The sequence below is a fragment of the Chaetodon trifascialis genome, chromosome 22 (assembly GCF_039877785.1).
Source record: "Chaetodon trifascialis isolate fChaTrf1 chromosome 22, fChaTrf1.hap1, whole genome shotgun sequence".
NCBI classification, from domain to species: domain Eukaryota; kingdom Metazoa; phylum Chordata; class Actinopteri; order Chaetodontiformes; family Chaetodontidae; genus Chaetodon; species Chaetodon trifascialis.
Window position 1 is genome coordinate 16,636,195 of NC_092077.1, and position 21,375 is coordinate 16,657,569.

A 21,375-nucleotide genomic window follows, 5' to 3' on the forward strand; every position below is an offset into this window, starting at 1 on the left:
GATCAGCTGGGTTGTCAGACAGGAAGTGCTGCTTGAGTGCAGTTCAGGCAAATTTAAAGCTTTTGCCGTCATCCATCAGCAGGAGAAATGTCAGGACACGCCGGTGTGTTTCACGCTGAGCCATAAGTTTGCTTTGTACGTGTTGTTAGCATGTCGTTAGCATGTCGTTAGCGTGTTCTCTGTGTGTCCTCTGAGCTCCATCACAGTCAGTGTTGATTTGAATTTTAGTGCGAAAACTAAATGGAGGCGAACTGATGTGGAAACAGAAATATTTCAAACCTTTTGGTTGAATTGTCATTTTGTGTCTCTTCTTTTCCTCTTTCTCCTCCTCCTCCTCCTCTTCTTTCCTCTTCTTCTACTCCTTTATTCTTCCTTCTGCTTGTCATTTCTCACTGTCATTCTTCTTCTCTCCTCATTTTCCCCTCCACCTTCTTCTTTTTCTTCTTCTTCTCCTCTTCCTTTTCTTCTTATCCTTTCTCACACTCTTCATCTTCCTTTCTTTCTTCTTCTCCTCCTCTTCCCTGTCCTCACGGCTCACTGTAATTCTTCTTCTTCTTCTCTCTTTTTCCCAGCCACCTTATTTGTCTCTTCCTTCCCCTTCTCATCACTTCCTGTTTTATGCTGTAGAGTCTCTCCTCGTGTGTCGTGTTTTGTTGTACTTCCTGTCTTTGTCTCTTTCCCTCCCTTGTGATTGCAGATGTGTTTCACCTGTCCATCATTAGTCTCCTCGTTAGTCCCCCCTCTGGTTTGTTTAATCAGTGTGTTTTCTCTGTCAGTAGTCAGTCGTTCCTCGTGCTCTTCGTCTGTGCTCCTGTCCGTGTTCCTGGTTTGTGATTGGTTTATTTGTTTGTATTTCTCCTCCTTCTTTGGTTTGTGCTCCCTCAGTTTCTGTTTTGTTTGACTGGAATCAGCTTGTCTTATTCGGCTCCTGCATGTGGGTCCTCTTGAACTGCCGAACGTTCAGTAAACATGGCACCTCCTTCTCCTCCCCTCTTTGTTCTCCCCCTTCTCCTCCTCCTGCTCCTTCCAGTCTTCCTTTCCCCGCCATCCTCTTGTCCTCCTCAGCAGTAGTAGTAGTCGTAAACGTATCAGTGATGGTGGTACGAGTGATGGCAGTAACAGTAGTAGTAGTATTAGTAGTAACAGTGTCACAGCGTTCATGGTGCCTCGTTTCATCAATGGCTGACCTCCTCATTCCCGGTCTAATCTGCTCGCTGGAGCTCAGCTCCACCTGTGAGATTATTTCTGTCTGTTGTGCTCCTGAAACTGCAGTCTGCCGTCCTGCTACAGCTCCTACACCCGCTGCTCCACCACACACAGCAGCCTGACAGTCTGTCGCCTCAGCTGTCATCCACAGGGTCACACTCGCGTTTGTAGCGCGACTCCACCGTCGATGCAAAGTGCCGTCCTCCCCGTCCTCCCCGTCCTCTCCGTCCTCCCCGTGTTGTCGCTGCAGACTGTGGGTGCAAATCAGCTGCACCCTTATTCTGGAACCTTTGTTCCCAGATGCAGTAATGGCACAACAGGTCTACTCTCAGTAAGACTTTGTATGAACATTAGTTATGTGTCTGCCAGAAGGGAAAGCACCTACATCTGCGTCTGTCACTAAAGGACTGTAATATTGTCTGAGGTCGTTCTTTTAACCCGTACCAGTCTGAAGCGCCTGTGGTCATAACCTTGATTTTGTTTTCCTGGTAGTCGAGTGTGGAAGGACTGCTTGAGTTTGGCTTCTTTTCAGTATGCATCAGTTTGAAGGCTGTAATAGAATAAATCGTTGCATAGCAGTGTGCTTTCATGAACAGCCTTTTCTGTTTTAGCAGCTTTGACCTGCGTATATTTTATCAGATGTTACTGAGTAGTAAACCCACTGGTTCAGTATATTCGCTGATTATTGCTCATATTGGTGTCGGCATAAATTCAATGAATATCAGCCAGTGTGTTGGTGTCACTGGTTTAAACTCTAATATTGATATAGCTATAGGCTTTAAAAGTGCAGTATTCCCCTGTCCTTATTGATTGTATCGTGGTCTGGGTGAATGCTTGATTCTGATTGGCTGCGAGGTGTCTGTTAATTCCTGATCATGGACGCCTCCGAACACCGTTGTAGATTAATGGGGACAGTGACACGGCCGGATAGCTTGATAGTCTTGTTGTTTAACTTACCGTCAAATTACATTGACTGTTTGTCAACCATGCGTACGTTATTGATTTTGAATCTTGCTAGCATCACGTTAGCTTTCTGACTCATAGCTGAGCCAAAGGGTTCTTTGAGCTGTAAGGCTGAGACTAACGATTATTTCCATTGTCGATGAATCTGATTATTTTCTTGATTAATCGATTAGTTGTAAGAGCCTCATGGGATGGTGGTGATTGTTCCAGGTATTAGCCACACCCTTAGGTTTTACCAAGCAAATTAGTTAATGAAAACATAGATGAATGGTCTTCATTGTTTTGTCTTTGGTCGATATGGACAGGAGACAAAAGTGTGGCCTCCCTGGCGTCCATTCATTCCTGATTATGGACTCCTCATCTGCCCTCACGTAGAGCTTTTAAGTGGACTCAGTTGAGGCCTCGAAGCTGCTGTATGTCAGCAGTAACATCAGTAACCTGTGGTAGAAGATGTTTTTTGTGGTTTGATGTTCTTCTTTGTAACAGGCCCTCCTGCTTCATGCCGCATTGCGTCATCATGGAGGGCTGTTGCAGAGTACTGTGTGATGCTAACCGTGATGCTGACCCTTTCTTCTTCTTCTGTGTTGCTCAGGAGTTTGCGGCGCTGACCAAGGAGCTGAACGCCTGCAGGGAGCAGCTGCTGGAGAAGGAGGAGGAGATCTCTGAGCTGAAAGCCGAGAGGAACAACACAAGGGTGAGGACGGCGTCGACGCACGTCTCAAGGCGCTAAAGCTAACCCGATTATTCTGCCCCTGATTAATCAACATGCCAATTCTCTGAGGCTAGCAGTGTCTGTGCAGAGAGAGCCAATCATAGCTGTCACCGATACTTGTTTCTTCCATCTCCAACCTCCCAAAGCTTGCATTTCCGCAAGCCTCTCTTTAAGTTTCACAACTCACCCCAAATGTTCACATCAGCCGCAGAAAGCGAACAACTGCACCCCGCGATAGACGCCATCCCGAGAAGGCTTAAGCTATCTGGTGGGTACGGTCTCAAGGCTGCAGAAGCACTGAAGCAACCGTGCGCACTGTCTGTTTCCAATTCCCGGACATACCTCATTAGCTCCCTCCCCATTTTTGCCTCAACATTTTTCCACTTACTTCACACGGATGGCCGCTCAACAGTAAAACTAAGTCCAAATGGCACCGATGCCCTGCAGAGTCCAGGTCAAAGTACTTGGGAGAAAAAAACAACTAAAGACATTAGCGCATCGGCTCGATTTTGCAGAGCTGAAGTCTTGCATCTTCAGTAAAAATAAACATTTCCTTTTTAAAGCAGTAAGCACACTCTGCTGTTGACAGATAAGACTCTGTTTTCCATCCCACTGCTGATTAAGTGTGGATTTACAGTCTTGCACAATCTCTCCCCGGGTGGAGGCAGAATATTTTAGCACGACAGCAGCTGAGGAAGACAGGAAGGAGGTGAGGCGAAAGAAACGGGGACAGACAAAAGTCATTTTCGCTCTCTCACTTTATTATCACCTCCAATCTTCCGATGGGCAATTACCGAGCAAACTTTAATTAAGCTTGGTTTCGCCGCTGACAGAGTTTTACAGTTCATAATTAAATCTTGGGGTGCATGTGCAGGCAGTCGGAGGACAGACGTGACGACGGCGCAACAGGTTAACTTCATTGGTTGTTTTAGATAAGCGTGACAGCCAAATGGCATGCATGTAAACTCCAGTCATGCAGAGACATGATAAGACGGAGAAGGGAGAGATAAAAGATGAAAATATTTACGGGACGGACGCGGGGGGGGTCGTTGTTCTGCAGACGTTACCTAAGGCAGCAGTCGCTTCACGCTGATTGATTCACCGGTGGGCATTTTGTTGAGCGTGTACGTAGACATGATGGCTGCTGATGAGGCAGACAGGCGGGGGGAGACGACGCTCAGTCTGCCTGCAGCTGCAGCGGAGGTGTGCGCGGGGGTCTTTTTTCACCCTGCATGCACGTACAGCCTTTCTACACACTCCTGCAGAGATGCTCATCACTTTGCCTGCTAACTGTTTTCTGTTTAAAATGCATCTGCAGGGAGAGTAAGACACATCCATTGTGCAGTGGGATGAAGTATTATGGTCTGTGTCTTTTAAAGTTTGTCTTGTTTCCCATAGCAACAGACACAAACCAGATGCTGGATGCTCGGGCCTCATGTTATTGATTAGATTTGGATTAGGCTGTTTTGCAGTGCTTTTGTTACTTTATTTGGAGGAATTATTGTTTATCGGAAGGCAGCCGGTTACAGGACATGTTAAAGGAGTAGTTTGACATTTTGGGAAATACACTCAATCACGTTTTTTGCGACAGAGTTAGAGGAGAAGATCAACACTGCTCTTATGTGTGTGTGTGGTAACTGTACAGCTGCATTCAGCAGGCTGTTAGCTTAGCACAAAGACTGGAAAGAAGGAGCTAACAAAACTCACCAAGCTGCACTTCTACCTGCAGCTTGTTTTTAGATGTTTGTGCAGATTAAACAAACAACATATAACGTGTTAATTAGTGAGTTTAAGAGATGCTGATGGGCAGATTTTTAGGCAGGCTAGCTGTTTCCCCCTTCTTCTAGTCTTTGTGCTAAGCTAAGCTAAGCTAAGCTAACCGGCTTCTGGCTCCAGCTGCATGCTGAACGGACAGAGGCTTGAAAGTAATACCAATCTGAACAAGACAGCTTTCCTAAAACGTCAAACTTTCCTCTCATGTTTTCATTTATGTTTTCCAGGATCCCAAAGCCTTTAGAGCTCTGTACTTTCCCTTTCGACCAATTAGCATCCTTTTTCCAGAGCTCAAAGTCTTTGACTGTTAAACTGAGCAAAACAAAAGCAACCACAAGTATTTATCTCTAGTAGGTAGCTGAGACCTGCTTGTGATGCACAGTAGTGATGTTTTTTTGCCTCTTCTATAAAACCAAGAGGAATATAAAAAAAGGATATTTTGGATTGATGGGATATTAGTTGTCATTCACACTCTCATGCCTGTTGCTCTCGTCCTCATCGTCATCCCTGTATACTGCATGTTCTGTTTTAAATTGTTCCCAGTTTTCTTGAATAATTAGTTGATATCGTGCTTATTGTGTAAGAGTCTCTGCAGAGCTTTGTTAGACATGCAGTCCGTTGTAGTTCACCACGTGGGAACTTGATTTCCTAACCAGTGGTTAACCACAGAATACATTTAATCCAGCTGCGGCCTGTTGGGCAGCCTTCAGCGGGGGATGTTTAGACTAGTGAAGCGGAGGTATGTCGGGGATGAAGCCGGGGAGGCTTTTCTGGGAAAGAATGGCGAGAGCTGGAACTTAACCAGATCATTATCCTGGGGACATAATATTATGTCCATGGACAACTTCCGAGAGGGAACGAAGTGTTGAGATGTGCATCGCTGTGAAACTGCTGCAGTGCTTCCACGGTCCGGCACCGTGAGTAACAAGGGGAAATGAAAGCAGATGATCCCGTACACTGATCTCTCGACGGAGCAAGAAACAGTAATGAATAATATTTTATCTCCGGCCAAACTGGTCTTCTGTCTCCCAGTCACATCCTGGTTGTTTACTCCCAGTTGTTGCTGTTGTGTAGTTATTTTCTTTTCCTCAAGTCAGCCCTCGAGCTCTGCCTCTCATCTCGCCTGCCCCTGTGAAGCTCTCCGCTGGACGCTACCTAGCAACCTAGATTAGCATAATCCCCTTTGTGCACCGCTGGAGGGATTACAGTTACTTTTGGGCAGATTTGAATGATTTGTTTTTTGCGTATTTCATACCTTTACTTTGAAAGGGCACGACATAGCAGCAGATTTCCTTTAAAAATAACATTAACACAGTAATTACTGTTAATTACTGCACATCACATAGTTTGGGTTGTGATTGTAGTAACACAAATAAATGTGATTAACAGTGTGTAACAGTGTGGATGCTGAAAGCTAATTCTAATGCGAAAGGTGAAAAGATGATTAATTTAAAGGTTGTGTCTTAAAACTCTGCAACTGCTGACGTTTTATCGCACTAATTGCAGCGTTGCACAGAGCGCCATCGGAGCAGTTTTCACATCATTGGGATATTTTCTAGCCTGAAGTTGCGTTGAATTTGAATTTTCCTTGAATTTCATTTGGTATTCTTTAAATCTTTTATACAGTGGCCTCGTGATGTTGTCTTTCAGGTCCACGAGCGAACCCGATGAAGCACACATGAATTAATTGTTCGTTCTGGTGCTTAAATTAAGCGAGTCTCAAACTGAGTTCGGTGTGCAGAAAGCCGTCATTTGCATGATGCCTGCATGTTATCTGACATAATTACACTGCTGTGACGAGGATTTCTGCTCTTCCAGTGGTGATGATGATGATGACTTCTCTCGTCTCACTCTCCAGCTACTGCTGGAGCATCTGGAGTGCCTGGTGTCCAGACACGAGCGGTCACTTCGCATGACGGTGGTCAAGCGGCAGGCTCAGTCTCCCTCGGGGGTCTCCAGTGAAGTTGAGGTCCTCAAAGCGCTCAAGTCCTTGTTTGAACACCACAAAGCCCTAGATGAGAAGGTAAGTGAGCCTGAGCTTGTTTTCATTTCAGTAAAACGGTATTAGCAGGAATCAGTGTTTCTGGCTCTTACACTGTGTGATTTAGGTGATTTACATCTGAAATTTGCTGTTTTCCTGGCGCCATTTGTTGGTTTTAGCCTCTGCAACCACAACGTTTGTCCTGCCTCCTCACAGCCTGCTGCTCTGTGACCTCAGCCCCCTGTGCGATATCACCACCGCCCCTGTAATCCATTCATCCTCTCCTCTAAAAGCCATCATTTATAAAGCATGTCCAGTGGCGTGCTGTTCAGGGGAATAAAAGCAGTCTTGGGCAGCAGCGGGCGGAGAGGGGGCGGGGTGGCGATCCTGACTCAGACCCCGGCTAACTTCTAATCCAGGATCGACCTCCTCTGAGATCTGGTGTCCTGTTGCAGCGGCGGCGCACGGTCACCACGCCGTGCGAGTAATTGCTCCATCACAGCTGCGGCGATCCCAGACACTTTCTCTGAGTTCACAGAGGAGGAGAGCAGTGAAGGAGGGGACTCTCCTCCCAGCAACCGCTGCTTTGAAGGCAATAAAAGCCTCCTAAGGCCGCTTTGAAGCCACAGCAGAGTGTTACTGTGAGGCTAAGAGAGGGAAAGAGGACAGAGGACGCTCTCTGCCGCAGCAGCAGGGCCTCCATTCGCCTGCATTAACCCTTCGATTGCCTGGATCCTGAGCTGTTTTTTGATTTCAGGTAAGGGAGCGACTACGGGTGTCGCTGGAGAGGGTGTCCGCCTTGGAGGAGGAGCTCACAGCAGCCAATCAGGAGGTAAGAGCTGCCTCAGCTATTACGCTCTGAGATAATGGGTGTTGTCTTCTTTGTGTTGCGTCCTCAGTGGCAACGGATGGATGGAAAGCAACATGAGTGTACGTCTCCATGCTGCATGAATAGGAATGCATTAAGTGCTGCAAATGTACAGTTCATATTTACTGATAAACAAAGCAGGCAGGTAAGTAAACAAAGCACAAAATCACAAATGCAGGAGGATTACCAACAATAATTTACATCGCAGAAATCGTCATTTTTTTAATTGCTTAAGATAAAAAAATGTCAAAGGAAATAACAGAAAAATAGAGTTAAAAACAAGCCTGATGAGGAATAAATGAAATACATTCAAACGTGTCCATCTCAGAGCAAATGTGCAGGATTAGGTGCTGCTCATATATGTGGATGTAAATCTAATACACGGAGTGACGCGTCCTGAATTATGCATCAGCTCAAACACCCAGAAACAAGCAGAGCACCTCTGCAGGCTTGACTCGCCCTCATCCATGAAGGGAACAGCACAAAACAACACCGAGGCAGAACGCTGACACGAGAGCGGCCGAGTGGCCGAACTCCTCCTCAACCTCCACCTCCAGAGCCGGAGCAGCTCCTGCACTGCAGATGGTCCTGTTCCAGCTGAGAGAAACCCCTCAGGCTGCCACTTCACAGCCTGTCAGACATGCCAGACCCAGAATAAAAGTCAGTAAGGAGAGGAGAGGTGGAGGGTGGAGGGTGGTGCGAGGACAGATCAGGTGGGAGGGGGGAGGAATGCAAAAAGAGCAAAGAGAGGCAGAAGACACAAATAGAGATGGCAGGTGGGAAGCGGAGGCAGGCCGTGTGTGGAGGTGTGTGTGTTAATGAGCGCGCAGGGGTGAAGCTGGTCGGAGCGAGGTGTGGAGACGCGAGGGTGAAGGCAGACAAACTGCGATGATGTCCAAGCAGACGCCATTCGCCTGTGCTCTGAATCCAAGATCAGACGTTAGAGATGAGAAGAAAGGCGTGAACGGGTAAAAGAACGATGCGACAGGCGTTTGGACGAAGCTGCGTGTTCACCTGTAAAGTCTCTCAGTGGAGGCGCGTTCGGCACGTCTGCCAGGCCGTCCCTCATCAATGCTTAACCCCACACTTGTCAGCGCGGCGGACAGATGAGTGATTGGACCTTGAGGCGGTTCAACCTCCTTTGCCGAATAAAAACGTCCACGCCTCAGAGGCTCCAGGGAGGCAGGCGGAGCCGGGAGCCGGGGAAGCTGTAATTGATTTGTGATGGAGGTCTGGCACGAGCCCCTTCTCCCCGCGGGGCTCCAGACAACACGGCCCCTCCTGATGAAATCATCGGCCTTTGACCTCAGGCAGTCACAGGTGTTTAAGTGGCCGTGCGCTGATTACCGCTGATGATTGCTGTCCGCTCTTAAGAAACAAGCTGGTATCCAGACTGTGATGGATCCGATCTGAACAACACTGTGACACGTATTGAAAAAACATATCTCGACAGCATATTTGCGCCTATAGTCTCATCACATATAGAAAAGATAAATGATCTTATATATATATAAACAACACAATCAAACAAATATCCGATGTGATAAACAACAAGAGTGAATCACCTTTAATCGTACAGTGTGCAGGCACGTCCCTACGCTCAGGCACGGCTTGTGTCCATAAATAGAAGTTAATTACATCTGGCACCTGCTTTGTTTTCCTAAAGGTGACGTCTGTTCATCAGCAGCCACATCATACTGAGCCATTTTATTCATAATCTTATGAGTAAAGTCCATATATTGTTTAAAATGTCCATGACAGTGATCGTCATTCGGTTTGTAACAGAGCACTTTAACTAGTCTTAGTGCAGCGAAAAGACCCTTCAGTCCTCCTCCTCACTTTTGTCCAGTTTCTCCTTCATCACACTCCCTCGCGCCGTCCTCTCCGTCCAGCACACAAGTGCTAAAGAAAGATAAGGAAATCGCGGCGCAGGCCAATCTCATGCTGCCTCTCTGTCACACCTCTGCCTTTGATGAGACGTAGATCAGCGACATCAAACAGACCTAACAGGCGCCATGTTCCTTCTGCATCTGGCGAACTTCCCCTTTCTGCGTCTGTGGCGCCCCGTTCGTCGTTTGTCGCGCCTTTATGTCACGGGTGGTGTCGGCGTTTGATCTCCGAGCTGGAGAAATTACAGACAATCTGGGAATAATGGTACAGAAACATATGGAGGCGTAATTACGCCCTCGTTAAAAATAATGAACGGAGACGCTCTGTTGTCAGCGCGCAACAGCCGAGAGGACGCCGAGCTGCTGGCGGTGGAGTCTGAGGCCAAGCTTAACGGAAGGCAAAGGCCGTCCGGTGTGGATGGAGGAAATCAAAGAAGCCCTGACTGGCGCTCGCTCCGATGTCCGTGATGTGAGGTGAAACCAGATCGTGTCATTGATCGTCCCGATGTTCCACTCACAGGAAATATCTCTGTTTGAGAGAAAAGCAGTTCATACAGAGATCCCAGCCGGTCTGTTCTGAACACAGATGACCTTCCACTAACTCCGCCATCGACTCCTTTTTGAAGCAAATGCTGTAAATTATAACATCTCAACACATTCACACCTGCTAATAACACAGGATCTGCATCTGGACGTCCGGATTATAAACAATCCGGTCTTCCTCCAGATCAAAACCTGCATCAGAAATCAGTCCCAGACTCCCTTTAAAAAAGAGTTTTATGAGTTGTTGAGTCAGAAGAGGCTTCAGAAACTTTATGAAAAGCTGTCTGCGACAAATTCTTAATAATTTGTCCCTTCTGTTAAATTCAGCAGATGTATTTCATTAAATTATTTATTTCTTTTGCATAAAAAAACATTGTGTCCGTTGATCCGGTGTGTTGCGGCAGTGCCAGCGTGGAGGCTGCTCTGTGGATAAATTACATGCCTCCTTACCGGCAGATCAGATGAACTGATGCAGCGCACACCATCACACACACCTATCGCTTTCATTGTTTGGCGCTTTGATGCCACAGAATACACACACAGTCACAAATTAAAGGCGTCTCTTTCAGCCGTCTGGCTTGGACAAAAAAAGCTGGAACTTAGTATTTTATTAGGCATTGCAAGCTAAGCAAACAGGTGTAAGCCAGGGGAAAGAGAGGCAGACTCCCTGCCACCTGCTGGTGTAGACAGTCCAGGTGAACTGACTGTCCCTGATAACCCACCTCCACCCACCAGGCTCCTGCAGGGACAGGCTTGGCGGGACTCTATAGCTGTGTGATTGGCCGAATTACTGCTTTTGCAGTTTGTTGGTGGGTCACTTTTAAAGGTTTGTCCCACTCCCATGAGTTTCAGGTTGTGGAAAGTCTTGTTGTGGAAAGTACACGAGGCACCGCAGAGTCTCAGGGGCTCCGGATTGTTTATGAGAGACAAGTTTCTCTTCCCCGGCGTGAAGAGATGATAATCACATGGTGTCTGTCAAGGAAGGAGCTAATTGTTGTTGTCGGTCACCCGTCTGACAGGATTATGACTTCAGGACAGAAGCGTAAGGTAGTGGAACGAGACACGAGGTCCACAGAACATGATAATTATAGTGATTGTATGAGTGTTTAAGTGCTTCCAGCTTCACGTTGGTTTCAGCCTTGTTCCATAAATTCCTGCAGAGAGGGACATACTGTAATTTAGCAGCATTGCATAAGAGGCAAGCGGGTTCTGTTTGTGTTTCAAAGCCACACCGACGGAAGAGACATATCAAAACATTTGAAAGGCTGGTCTTGTTTTCATCTCAGCTCGCTGAACCTCCGGCATGAACAGCCTCTACGTGCTTGCAGGTACTCTGACATTGTGCATATTCCAGCTCTAATCTGTGCACCTTTTTTCTGCAGATTGTGGCCTTACGGGAACAAAATGCTCACATTCAGAGAAAAGTGGCTTCCGGAGACGGAGGCGAGGACATACTGGAAGGCAGCGAGGCCCAGCAGAAGGTCCATGGCAAGGTGAGCCTCCTCACGACGTCAGTGCAGTGTGTTTTTTAAGTGTTTCGATGGACACACAAGTGGAAACTTGCTTCTTTAATGAGCTAATGTCACATTTTGGTGCTGATTTCCTATAAATTTCACCTCCCTGCATCATTAGCTGTTTCCAAACCTGTACCACACTGTCAGGAACACGTTACCATTATTGGCAGAGCATCACTAAAACCCTTTATCTCCTCCACCGAATGGGTTATGCTTTTGGTTCAGTTTGTCTGTTTGTCAGCAGGATTGCAGAAAAAGTACTTGCCTGGTTTTTATCAAACTTGGTGGAAGGGAAGAACCAGTTAGATCATTCCTGCACGGTTAGTTTCTCCTGCTGTCTTAACTGTCAGTGTAAGACTGTAAAATCTGTTATTAAAGGGCCTCGCTCATTCATTTAGCTCTGCTGGTGTTCTGAAGGTGACCCACGGTCAGGTGAGAGCTCTCGCTGTGACCTCAGCTTCTCCCATTATGCACGAGCACACGTGGACCTGCATAGCTGAATACAAATTTCCCTCTGATTATTAATTTAAAGACAGAGGCGCAGCTGCATCCGCATTCCCTCCATCATACCGAACAGGCGGTGCATCAGAGCCCAAAGCAACAACCCCAAAAAACCCGAAGCAGACCTGCGAAATGCTTTTTCACATGCAGCATCTGCATCCTGCAGAGGATACCGTTCGTTGGCTGGTCTGCTGCAGGAGCTGGGGGAGGGATGGTGTGCAGAGGGATGGGCCAATGAGGAGCCGGCTGTCGTCTGCCCTCCTGGAGATAAAGGAGTGAATATGAATGTGTGTTTATTTGTGAGCGTGTTTGCAGAAGAAATTGCATGCGTGTCCTAGCTGCTAAACTGAGGGAGAGAGCTGCAGTCTGACAGACGTGTGAGGGGGGAGGACAGCCCCGATCTGCAGGATCCTCATGGAGGCGCAGTCTCCTCCACCCGATTCCACGTGTCCCTCAGCCGTCATTAATGTGACAGGTGGAAAGAGGTCGGCTTGAAGGGAGGACAGAGTCAGCACGGTCTTGAAGCGCATATTGACCCGTGGAGCTCTCAGACCTTTAGCACAGACCTGGACCTGCCTGATAACCAGCTGATGCAGTCTGACAGCTGAGTCCTGTTGCTCTACCACTTTTAATTTTTCATCCAGTAAACATCTCGCACTGGACTGGTGCCGGGGTGGAGCCGCAGAAAACCGTTTGTTAACAAGCGGATATAAACATGTGCAGGCTCCTTGTTTCTTAGCTGCATTGATTTAATTTGTGTTTCAGCTGCATTTTATCTACATTAAATTACCAGCAGCAGTAGCTAAAGCCCGTCCAGCTCCAGTTTGTTTATACTTGTCGTTCTTTTCTATACTGGAGTCATCAGAAATGTCCCATTTCTCCTGCTTGTAGCATCTGAAGTGGCTTGAATGGTTTTGCCTGTTCAGTTCTGGGTATTTATAGCCTTAAATGACATGAGAGTGGGGCATTATAGCGTCACATGCTATGAAATCACATAAAGGAAAGAAACACCCTACAAAAGTAGTAACTATAGCTGTCAAATAAATCTGTAAAATATACTATGAGTATGAAGTAGCATTGAAAAAGGAAGTACATCAGTCTGCACTTGAGCAAATCCACTTTGGTATGTTTGCACTTGTGCTGTGCAAGACTTGATATCACAGTTTGCATTAAATTGTGCTCTGAGTCTTATTTTTCACATAAAAGTAGTCACACTGCATTTCACTACATGTTTTTTGTGCAGTTGAGACGTAAATGAATCCGCTCAAATTCAGTGAATTTGCATTGCTGATGAATCTGTGGATTATTTTCTTGATTAATCAATCAGTTGTTTGGCCTAAAAAATGTTAGAAAATGGTCAAAAATGTCCGTTTGTGGTTCCCAAAGCCCAACACGTCCTCAAATGTCCTCATTTGGCCACAAACCAAAGATATTTAACTAAAGAGACCAGAAAATATTCACTTTTAAGAAGCTGAAATCAGAGAATTTTGACTTTTTTCCTTTTAAAAGAAATCACTAAAAGCGATCAGTCCATCGTCCAGATGTCTCCAAACTAGGAAAACGGATCCAGACCTCTGCGTGGCAGGACAAAGGGTGATCTGTCCCTTTAAATATGTCACCTCACGTGGATCCAAAACTTCATCTGAACTCCTGCAGCTTATTAAAAAAGAAGGAGTGCTTAAACTTTCTCGGCCTTTAAAAACAGGTGTTCTGGTGTTCCAGGAATGTGAAACGAGCACAATAATGGGAGCCGCCGTTGAATAATGTATCGTCTGTGGGACGGCTCAGACATTTGGCAGTAAAGTCGAGCTAAATCCTCAAAGTCGGCCCTTTTTACGAGAGCGGCCCGGTGCAGGAGCGCTGGTATTAAAATCAGCGGTGTGATTTAGTGGGTCTTGTTCCCTGCTCGGGTGAATCATTGATCACAGGCAGCAGGCGGAGAGGCCCAATTAGGTTTGTCCTCACAGATGGATGGCCGAGGACGGGCAGCTGGGCCTGATTCGGCAGAGAGATGGAGAATAAAGACATCGCTTTTCCTCAATCTCCACTTCCACCTGCGATAGAGAAATTACATTTGAGCATAAAGAGTTCGCTTTGTTATTCAAAGTGCTGTCAGACGACGTGAGTTATTTAGCAGTGATAATAAAGTTGTTTTCTGATCCGTGTAAGCTGGATCTCTGGCATCCCCCCCTCGATAATCTACCTCATGCAGGGCCACACAGAGCGAGAACTCAGCGAAGCCTAATCATATTACTAATGCAAGTGTCAAAGCAGTTTCTCCGATGTCGTGTGGAGTGATTCTCAGTCAGCCGCTCTCTGTCACCATCCCGAATCAAAGCGGGGAAGGAGCCACAGCCCTGAGCTCTTGAGCTTCAGCTTATTGGAGAGCCCGAGTGCGTAACTCTCAAAAGAAGAAATGCTATCTGAAGTGGGAGCGGGTCTGATTTCTCAAGGATCGTTTCAGAGGCACCGCAGGAAGTCAGAGCATGACAGGAAATCAGAAAACTCTTTTTCATCTGGTTCATTTTCAATCTAGCTAATGTTTCTATGTTTATGCGTTCTTTTGGCAAATTTCTGTTATTGGACGTTGTCCTTCAGTCCTCATCTGGTTCAAACATGTTTAATCTGTATAAGAAACTTCCACAACCAAGAATGAGCTGAGAAGATTGATACCTCTCACGTCTGTGCAGTGATTATTAAGCTGCCTGCAGCAGCCTGTTAGCTTATCTTAGCATAACAAAAGCTAGCTCAGCTGTGTCCAAAGGTAACAAAATTTACCCACCAGCACCTGTAAAGCTTGTTAATTAGCACATTGTGGGCCTGACTCATTAACTGAAGCTGTGCAAAAACTCATCAAGACTCCAGGAAATACTCATTTTTATACTCTGTAGAGATTAAAAAAAAGAGATAGAGTATGTTAAAGAGCTTTAGAGGTGCTGGTGGGTGGGTTTTGTTACCTTTAGACAGAGCCAGGCTAGCTGTTTCCACCAATTTCCAGTCTTTATGCTAAGCTAAGCTAACACCCCATAGATTCATACGCTTTAATTGATAAGATTTAATTCTCTTGTCCCACTGAAGCTAACGCCGCCGTCCCCTCTCTCCTCCCAGCGGCTGTCCAACGGCTCCCTGGAGTCGGCCCACGAGGCGAGCCAGGTGGTGGAGCTGCAGGACCTGCTGGAGAAGCAGAACTACGAGCTGGCCCAGATGAAGGAGCGCATGTCCTCCCTCTCCTCCCGCGTCTCCGAGGTGGAGCAGGAGCTGGAGACCGCCCGCAAGGACCTCATCAAGTCAGAGGAGATGAACAACAAGTACCAGAGGGACATCAAAGAGGTTACAGCACACATACACACACACATTTGCAAGGGAATAACAGTTGCAAGAGAGACATCAAAGACAGCTAGCAGTGGGCTAAAACAAGCCTCCATTAGCATATACTCTCACACTCTGCCTCCCTCTATGGCTGCATGTATCTGCCATACACACAAACACATGCACACACGGTTCAGGGCACGCTGCTTCCTTCAAGTACAAAAAACATGCCTTCATGAAGCAGGTGAGCCTCATAGATGCACTGCAGATCACAACGTTTCAGAAACCTCGGAGAAGAGCAGGCAGCTGTTTGCGCAGCTGCCGCAGTTTGTTCCTCAAACGCTGTTTCACGCTCGTGTGTCAGCATGTAAAGCACAAATAGCAGCCAGTTAAACGCCCACTTTCCTGGTAAAATGAGCACGTTTGTCTCATAAATTGGCAATTAAGAGCCCAATCATAAACCTGTTCTGTGTACATCTGTGTGAGGTGAGTGCCAGTGAAGTGGGCCGCATGTGAATATAAGCTGATCCCCCGACGGCCCTCATCTGAAATTACTATTGATTGCTAACGATGCAGCGATTGTGGTCTGGCAAACGTGGTCTTATCGGGCGGACCCCGTGTTATTACCCCGCAGAGCCACAGTTTATTCAGCGCTCCCACTGACTTGTGTGTTCTGTGCGCTTTGTGAAGCTGCGTCTGCATGCAGGAAATTAACTCTGGGAGATGATGCCGCCGTCATGAGAGATACGAGATCACAGCTGCTTTATGAAGCTTTGCTGTTTGTCTTATTTAGGATTTGACTTGTTCCTCCTGTCGTATATGCAGCTCATCTGATGAGGAAAGTTTGTCGCCTTGCTGCTGACTCCAGATCAGTAATGCATCCTGGATTGTCTTTGCAGCAGCGTCCATATTTGAAGCTCTCCATCAGTCCTCTGTAGCAGTCTCTAAGCGAAGACACTGCAAATGATTCACAGGAATCGTACATGTCAGTGTAGTGATAACTTCCATTTCACCAAAAGTACACTTAATGCCTTATATTAAATTCCTTGTTCCAAGTCTTCACTGCTTATATGAGTGTGGCTGAGGCATTTCAGTTTTAGCACTAATTACACGCAGCTGCCTTATTCTCGTATTTCAGTTCTCACTGTGATGAGAACATTTTGCACAGTTGTTTTAGAAATGTCTGCATTAATTAGTGGTTGTATAATGATGTTTTGTAATGAAATAATGGCGCTAAGTCGAGCCTGTGCAGATAATTAAAGTGCAAAATTAATGTTTGCAAAAATACTTCTGTGAGTTTTTATAAACTAGAGTTCTGAGCAAAAAAAAAAAGCTGAGATTTAAGATCTTTTTTATCTTCTTCAAAGTCTGAGTTTGTGTGTCTGCAGGCCATGTGTCAGAAGGAGGACATGGAGGAGCGGATCGTCACGTTGGAGAAGCGCTACCTGAGCGCCCAGCGGGAGTCGACCTCGGTGCACGACATCAACGACAAGCTGGAGAACGAGCTGGCCAATAAGGAGGCGTTCCTCAGACAGGTCTGTGTGGTCCAGGGAGTGATTTTTGTGTTTTGCACTTCCGTCGGCTGTAAACGCTTTCACGATCGCTCTGTGTCAGACTGAGCTGGGGGTCTGTCGGTCCAGCTGGCGGCGGAGATGGACCGTTTTTCTACAGAAGAACTGGATTCAGAAAAGCATGAAAGAAGCGTGCAGCTGGTTACGCAGGATAGAAACTTCCTGTCCTCTAACAGAGCCCTCAGAGCTGATCAATGAGAAAACCTCTTGACATTGTGTCAGATCACGTCAGAGGAAATTACGACTGGGGAAGGAATTTTGATGATTTTACTTAAATGTTTACTTGGAGCAGATGCCTGTGACTGCTCATAACTGATGAAATGCTGCACAATCTGATCAAGCGATGGTACAGATTCATTCTCCTTTTGATGATTCCTCATGATTCATTGCAGCCAATTACATAAATTGCCAGGCCATAGAAGATTGAGTGACATTTTCATGAGTACAGGCTTAAGCACCAGCTGAGCTCTGGAAGGATGGAAAGAATGGCATGCTAATATTAGCAGAAGTAATCATGGGCACGCGCAGACACCATGAGACACACAAGCACCTCTTGGCTTTGCTGCAGAGAAAGTTGCTCAGAGACCAAGCGATGACTCTGCATTAGACATTTTTGGAAATATCAGTATCGCTCATATGCAGTTATAAGACTACAGCCTGGAAGCAGGGGGGAGGGCTCGCCTGGGTCTGTCCAAAGGAAACAAAATCTGCATAGCAGCACCTCTAAAGATCAATAATCAACCCATTATCTCTGATGTATTTAACCCCTGCAAACTGTAAAAACTACTTTTTGTCATTTTACAGCAAAGAAATAGTCCTGACAGAGCCACGCTAGCTGTTTTTAGCTTCTCAGCATCTTTTTCCTAACCTAAGCTAACTGGCTGCTAGCCCTAGCCACGCATGCACCGTACAGACATGAGAGTGGTGCCAATCTGGTACCAAAGAGTCCAGTTTTCCCCTTTTGGCTCGCACGCGACCGAACACAGCCAGAAACCCCCTCTGGACGCGCAGACGTGCCCCTTTAAAGCCTGTGGGTTTGAGCTCCTGCTGCCACACACAAACACACTTCCTCGCTGGCTGCGTAATGCGTTTACTCGCCCTCGTGCCAGAAGCTGAACTCCAGGATCTGGCCGCTGATGTTTGAAGATGAGTCTTTCTGGGGGGATGCAGGCTCGGCCGTCGGCGCAGAGGGATGATGGGATGAGAAGAAACAGCGAGCGAAAAGGAGCACCTGGGGAGGATATCACGAACAAAAACACACTGTCACGCTTCCCCAGCGTCATCTCAGACACCAATGGGATGGCGACGGGGGTAAAGACGGAAAATATCAGTGACACTCACAATGCAGCACCGCGCTGGCCCTCTCCAGTCTAATTACTGCATGTGGAGCTGCCAGGCCCGATGCTTCGGGGAGCAGAGCATCTGTCGCCGATGGCAAAGGCTGCCAACCCGGCCCCCAAAAAAGAGTCTTAAAACTGATCAGAGCCCCGAGCCAGGCGGCGAGGAAAGTCTTAACACGCAACAGGGACTTACAAGTCACGCGGCAGCAGCGTCACCGAGCGGCGGGTTTGATTTCCACCCTCATAATGGCGAGCGCGTATCTGAATGCCTAATCAGGGCAATTACTGGTATCTGCTGAGCGAAAGTTGCCACTGTCACTCTTGGCAAGTGCGGAGCCGCCGCTATTCTGACTCTGTTATGGTGCTATTTTAAAGGAGGGCCGAGGCGCATTGCCAGAGCCTTCAGTAGCCAGCCCTCCTACTAAAGACGGATATCTGTGGTTCTATTTTCTGCCAGGCGATGATGCTCTGCTGACATTCGAAGGGAAAGAAGGAAGATTCACATCCACAGACTATTTCTGATATGATACTGTATGCAGGACAAAGGGGCACGAGCACACTGGAAACTATCCTTAAGCTGTGTCAGCTGCACAGAAATGCACAGTTACTTCTACTTGAAGTACTTTTCATCATATTTTGCTGAGAGGCTTCAGTTTTATTTGGCTGCAGATGCTGTTTGCTGATCCTGAGAGCTCAACACTTCCACCATGTTTACCTGCTGTCCCTTCCCCCAAATGTTTCCTGCATTGGCTCAAAGTCGTTTTCTATTAGCGCACAACTAATGAGTGCTTTGCTCTCTTGCGATGCCTGACCGATGCAGGGTTTTTATTTGACAATCTGATACTGACGTCAACTCTCTGCCTGCTGAACACAAAGTCTACGGCTGCTTTTAATTCGTCATCTTAAAACTTTTAACTTGTGGAAAGGTGATATGTTTTATTTGTAGTTTTTATTTCTTTTTATTCGATCTCATTCATTTAATTGTCTTTACTCTCCTGTGCTCACGTCCTCAGCCTTTTTAGCATTTTATCGTCTTATCTGGTTTTATTTGTATTTTGCGAAACACTCTATAACATTGTTTCATCAATAGCATTTATTATAATTAATATGTTTCATAAGCACGGAGCATAAACAAGCTTTAGTCCCTTTTCTCTAAAAATATATTGTTGTATACAGCGCATACTTCATAGCAGTATGTGTGTACTGTAGTATTGAACTGGGGCACTGCTCTAATTCCTCACTTTACCTGCTTTTAATTCCAAATCTCTGTGAAGTTTCTTTGAGAAAAGTTTAACTGGTAGATCTTCTAAACGCTACGTGCTACTGTTTGCCTGCACAGATGGAGGAGAAGAACCGGCAGCTGCAGGAGCGGCTGGAGCTGGCGGAGCAGAAGCTCCAGCAGACCATGAGGAAGGCCGAGACGCTGCCGGAGGTGGAGGCCGAGCTGGCCCAGAGGATAGCGGCCCTCACTAAGGTACCGACACACGCCCTGCTGCCTCATTCCCACAGATGCCCTGGTCTCTAGATTGTTCTGTACCTGTTCTGTGTAAGTGTGCACGTGGTGTCATGTCATGACGTTTCAACATGTCCCTCTCCTCTTCCTCGGCCACATAGTCTGACTCCAGCTCCTCTTCCTCCCCTGATGATTATCACTTTGTTATGGAAGCTAAACTCCAAGACATGAACTCCATTCTTAGGAAGGTAGTCCCACGGGGCATCGCAGCTACTGCCAGCTCCTGTAGAGAGCCGATGTCATTCATTTATCTTCTCCGTGTTTGTGGCGAGCGTGTTCACTGGGGTTCTGCTCTGGCTGTTCTACCACCATGGGACAGCTGCATGGCACTTCTGGCTGGAGCTCATACTTGGCAGTGCTGGAGGAGCTCTCTTCCTCTTTCATTCTGTCCTTTGGTGGCCTCCATCTTTCTCCTCGTCACTCTTTGTTTGAGCCGGCTCTCTCTGCAGTTCTGCTTTCAAACGGTAGACATCCATCTTTGAGTTTGGGATAGAGGCTTTGGCTTGTGTCGTCGCCCCTGCTTTTCTCTGTTGCCCGTTCGGCTGTCGAACAGATCAGCGGCAGATCATCGTGCCCTCTTTTGTCCTGTCTATGCTGTGATCCGTCTGTAGGCGGAGGAGCGTCACGGGAGCATCGAGGAGCGAATGAGGCACTTGGAATGCCAGCTGGAGGAGAAGAACCAGGAGCTGCTACGGGTGAGTCAGCGCGGAGGCGTTGTGCCAGGCAGCGCTAAGCAGGCAGCCACTCCTGCATGAGCATGACAGCTTGAGGCGACTGTGACTGATGACACATCGTCTGATTTATCACCAGTGACACTTGACCAAATCCGTGTTTCACACACTCTGGTTTGTAAAATGCTCACACATGACGCCATAATGTACTACCTCAGACCACATGAGCATCTTCAGAGTCACATTTTGTAGTATTTTGTATGAAAATATGCTTGTAACCTCACTGAGAGGCCGTTCTGGGATTTCATCGCATCAAAAACAGCTAAAACAATAGAGAGAAGAAGCTTAATGCTTCAGCACCAAAGATGCTCTGTAGCAACAAGATGAGCCACTACAAGCTGCACCAGTTGTATGAAATGGTACACTTCCTGTCTCTCCCCTGAGCCCCATTGGATGATTTTAACACTTGATGCATTATTGATGGACGATTGCTTGTCCATGACAAAACAGTGCAGCTCCAGATACATGCATCACAGAGACAGTCAATTTCTTGATTTGTCTGAAAAAAGCCATTTTAGCAAGAGAGCATTTGGAAAAATGGGCCCAGGACAATCTGATGTTCACGTCTCCCATTGGAGCAAACAGACTCAGGACCGGTGGCGACACAGATCTTAAATGCACCGTCTCCTTTCTGAAAAACATCTAATTGCAAAATCTAAAAGGACTAAAAAAAGAGCTTTTTATTGCATATTTCTGGGTTCATGAGACTGATTATTGGTGAACGTCGCAGCTAAAAGGATGGGAAGCGCTGCTTTAAAACAAACAGTCTTTTCACATCTGTAGATATGACTTTGAAACGCTGCTCTTCACTTCGTCCCTCCAGGCCCGACAGAGGGAAAAGATGAACGAGGAGCACAACAAGCGCCTCTCAGACACGGTGGACAGACTCCTCACGGAGTCCAACGAGCGTCTTCAGCTCCACCTGAAGGAGAGAATGGCGGCTCTAGAGGAGAAGGTTAAA

At 46.8% G+C, this 21,375-nt stretch overlaps 1 protein-coding gene across 3 annotated transcripts in view; it reads left to right on the forward strand.

Annotated features, from left to right (window-relative positions):
* The window catches only part of ppfia2 (PTPRF interacting protein alpha 2), a 144,820-nt gene that overhangs the window by 102,833 nt on the left and 20,612 nt on the right, over positions 1–21,375 (forward strand). For all 3 annotated transcript variants that reach the window (XM_070991634.1, XM_070991632.1, XM_070991633.1), the window contains 9 exons: positions 2,762–2,863; positions 6,513–6,677; positions 7,393–7,467; positions 11,318–11,428; positions 15,059–15,280; positions 16,648–16,794; positions 19,510–19,644; positions 20,295–20,378; positions 21,238–21,369. In XM_070991634.1, coding sequence (XP_070847735.1) covers positions 2,762–2,863; positions 6,513–6,677; positions 7,393–7,467; positions 11,318–11,428; positions 15,059–15,280; positions 16,648–16,794; positions 19,510–19,644; positions 20,295–20,378; positions 21,238–21,369 — 1,173 coding nt within the window. The remainder of the gene's footprint in view (positions 1–2,761; positions 2,864–6,512; positions 6,678–7,392; positions 7,468–11,317; positions 11,429–15,058; positions 15,281–16,647; positions 16,795–19,509; positions 19,645–20,294; positions 20,379–21,237; positions 21,370–21,375) is intronic.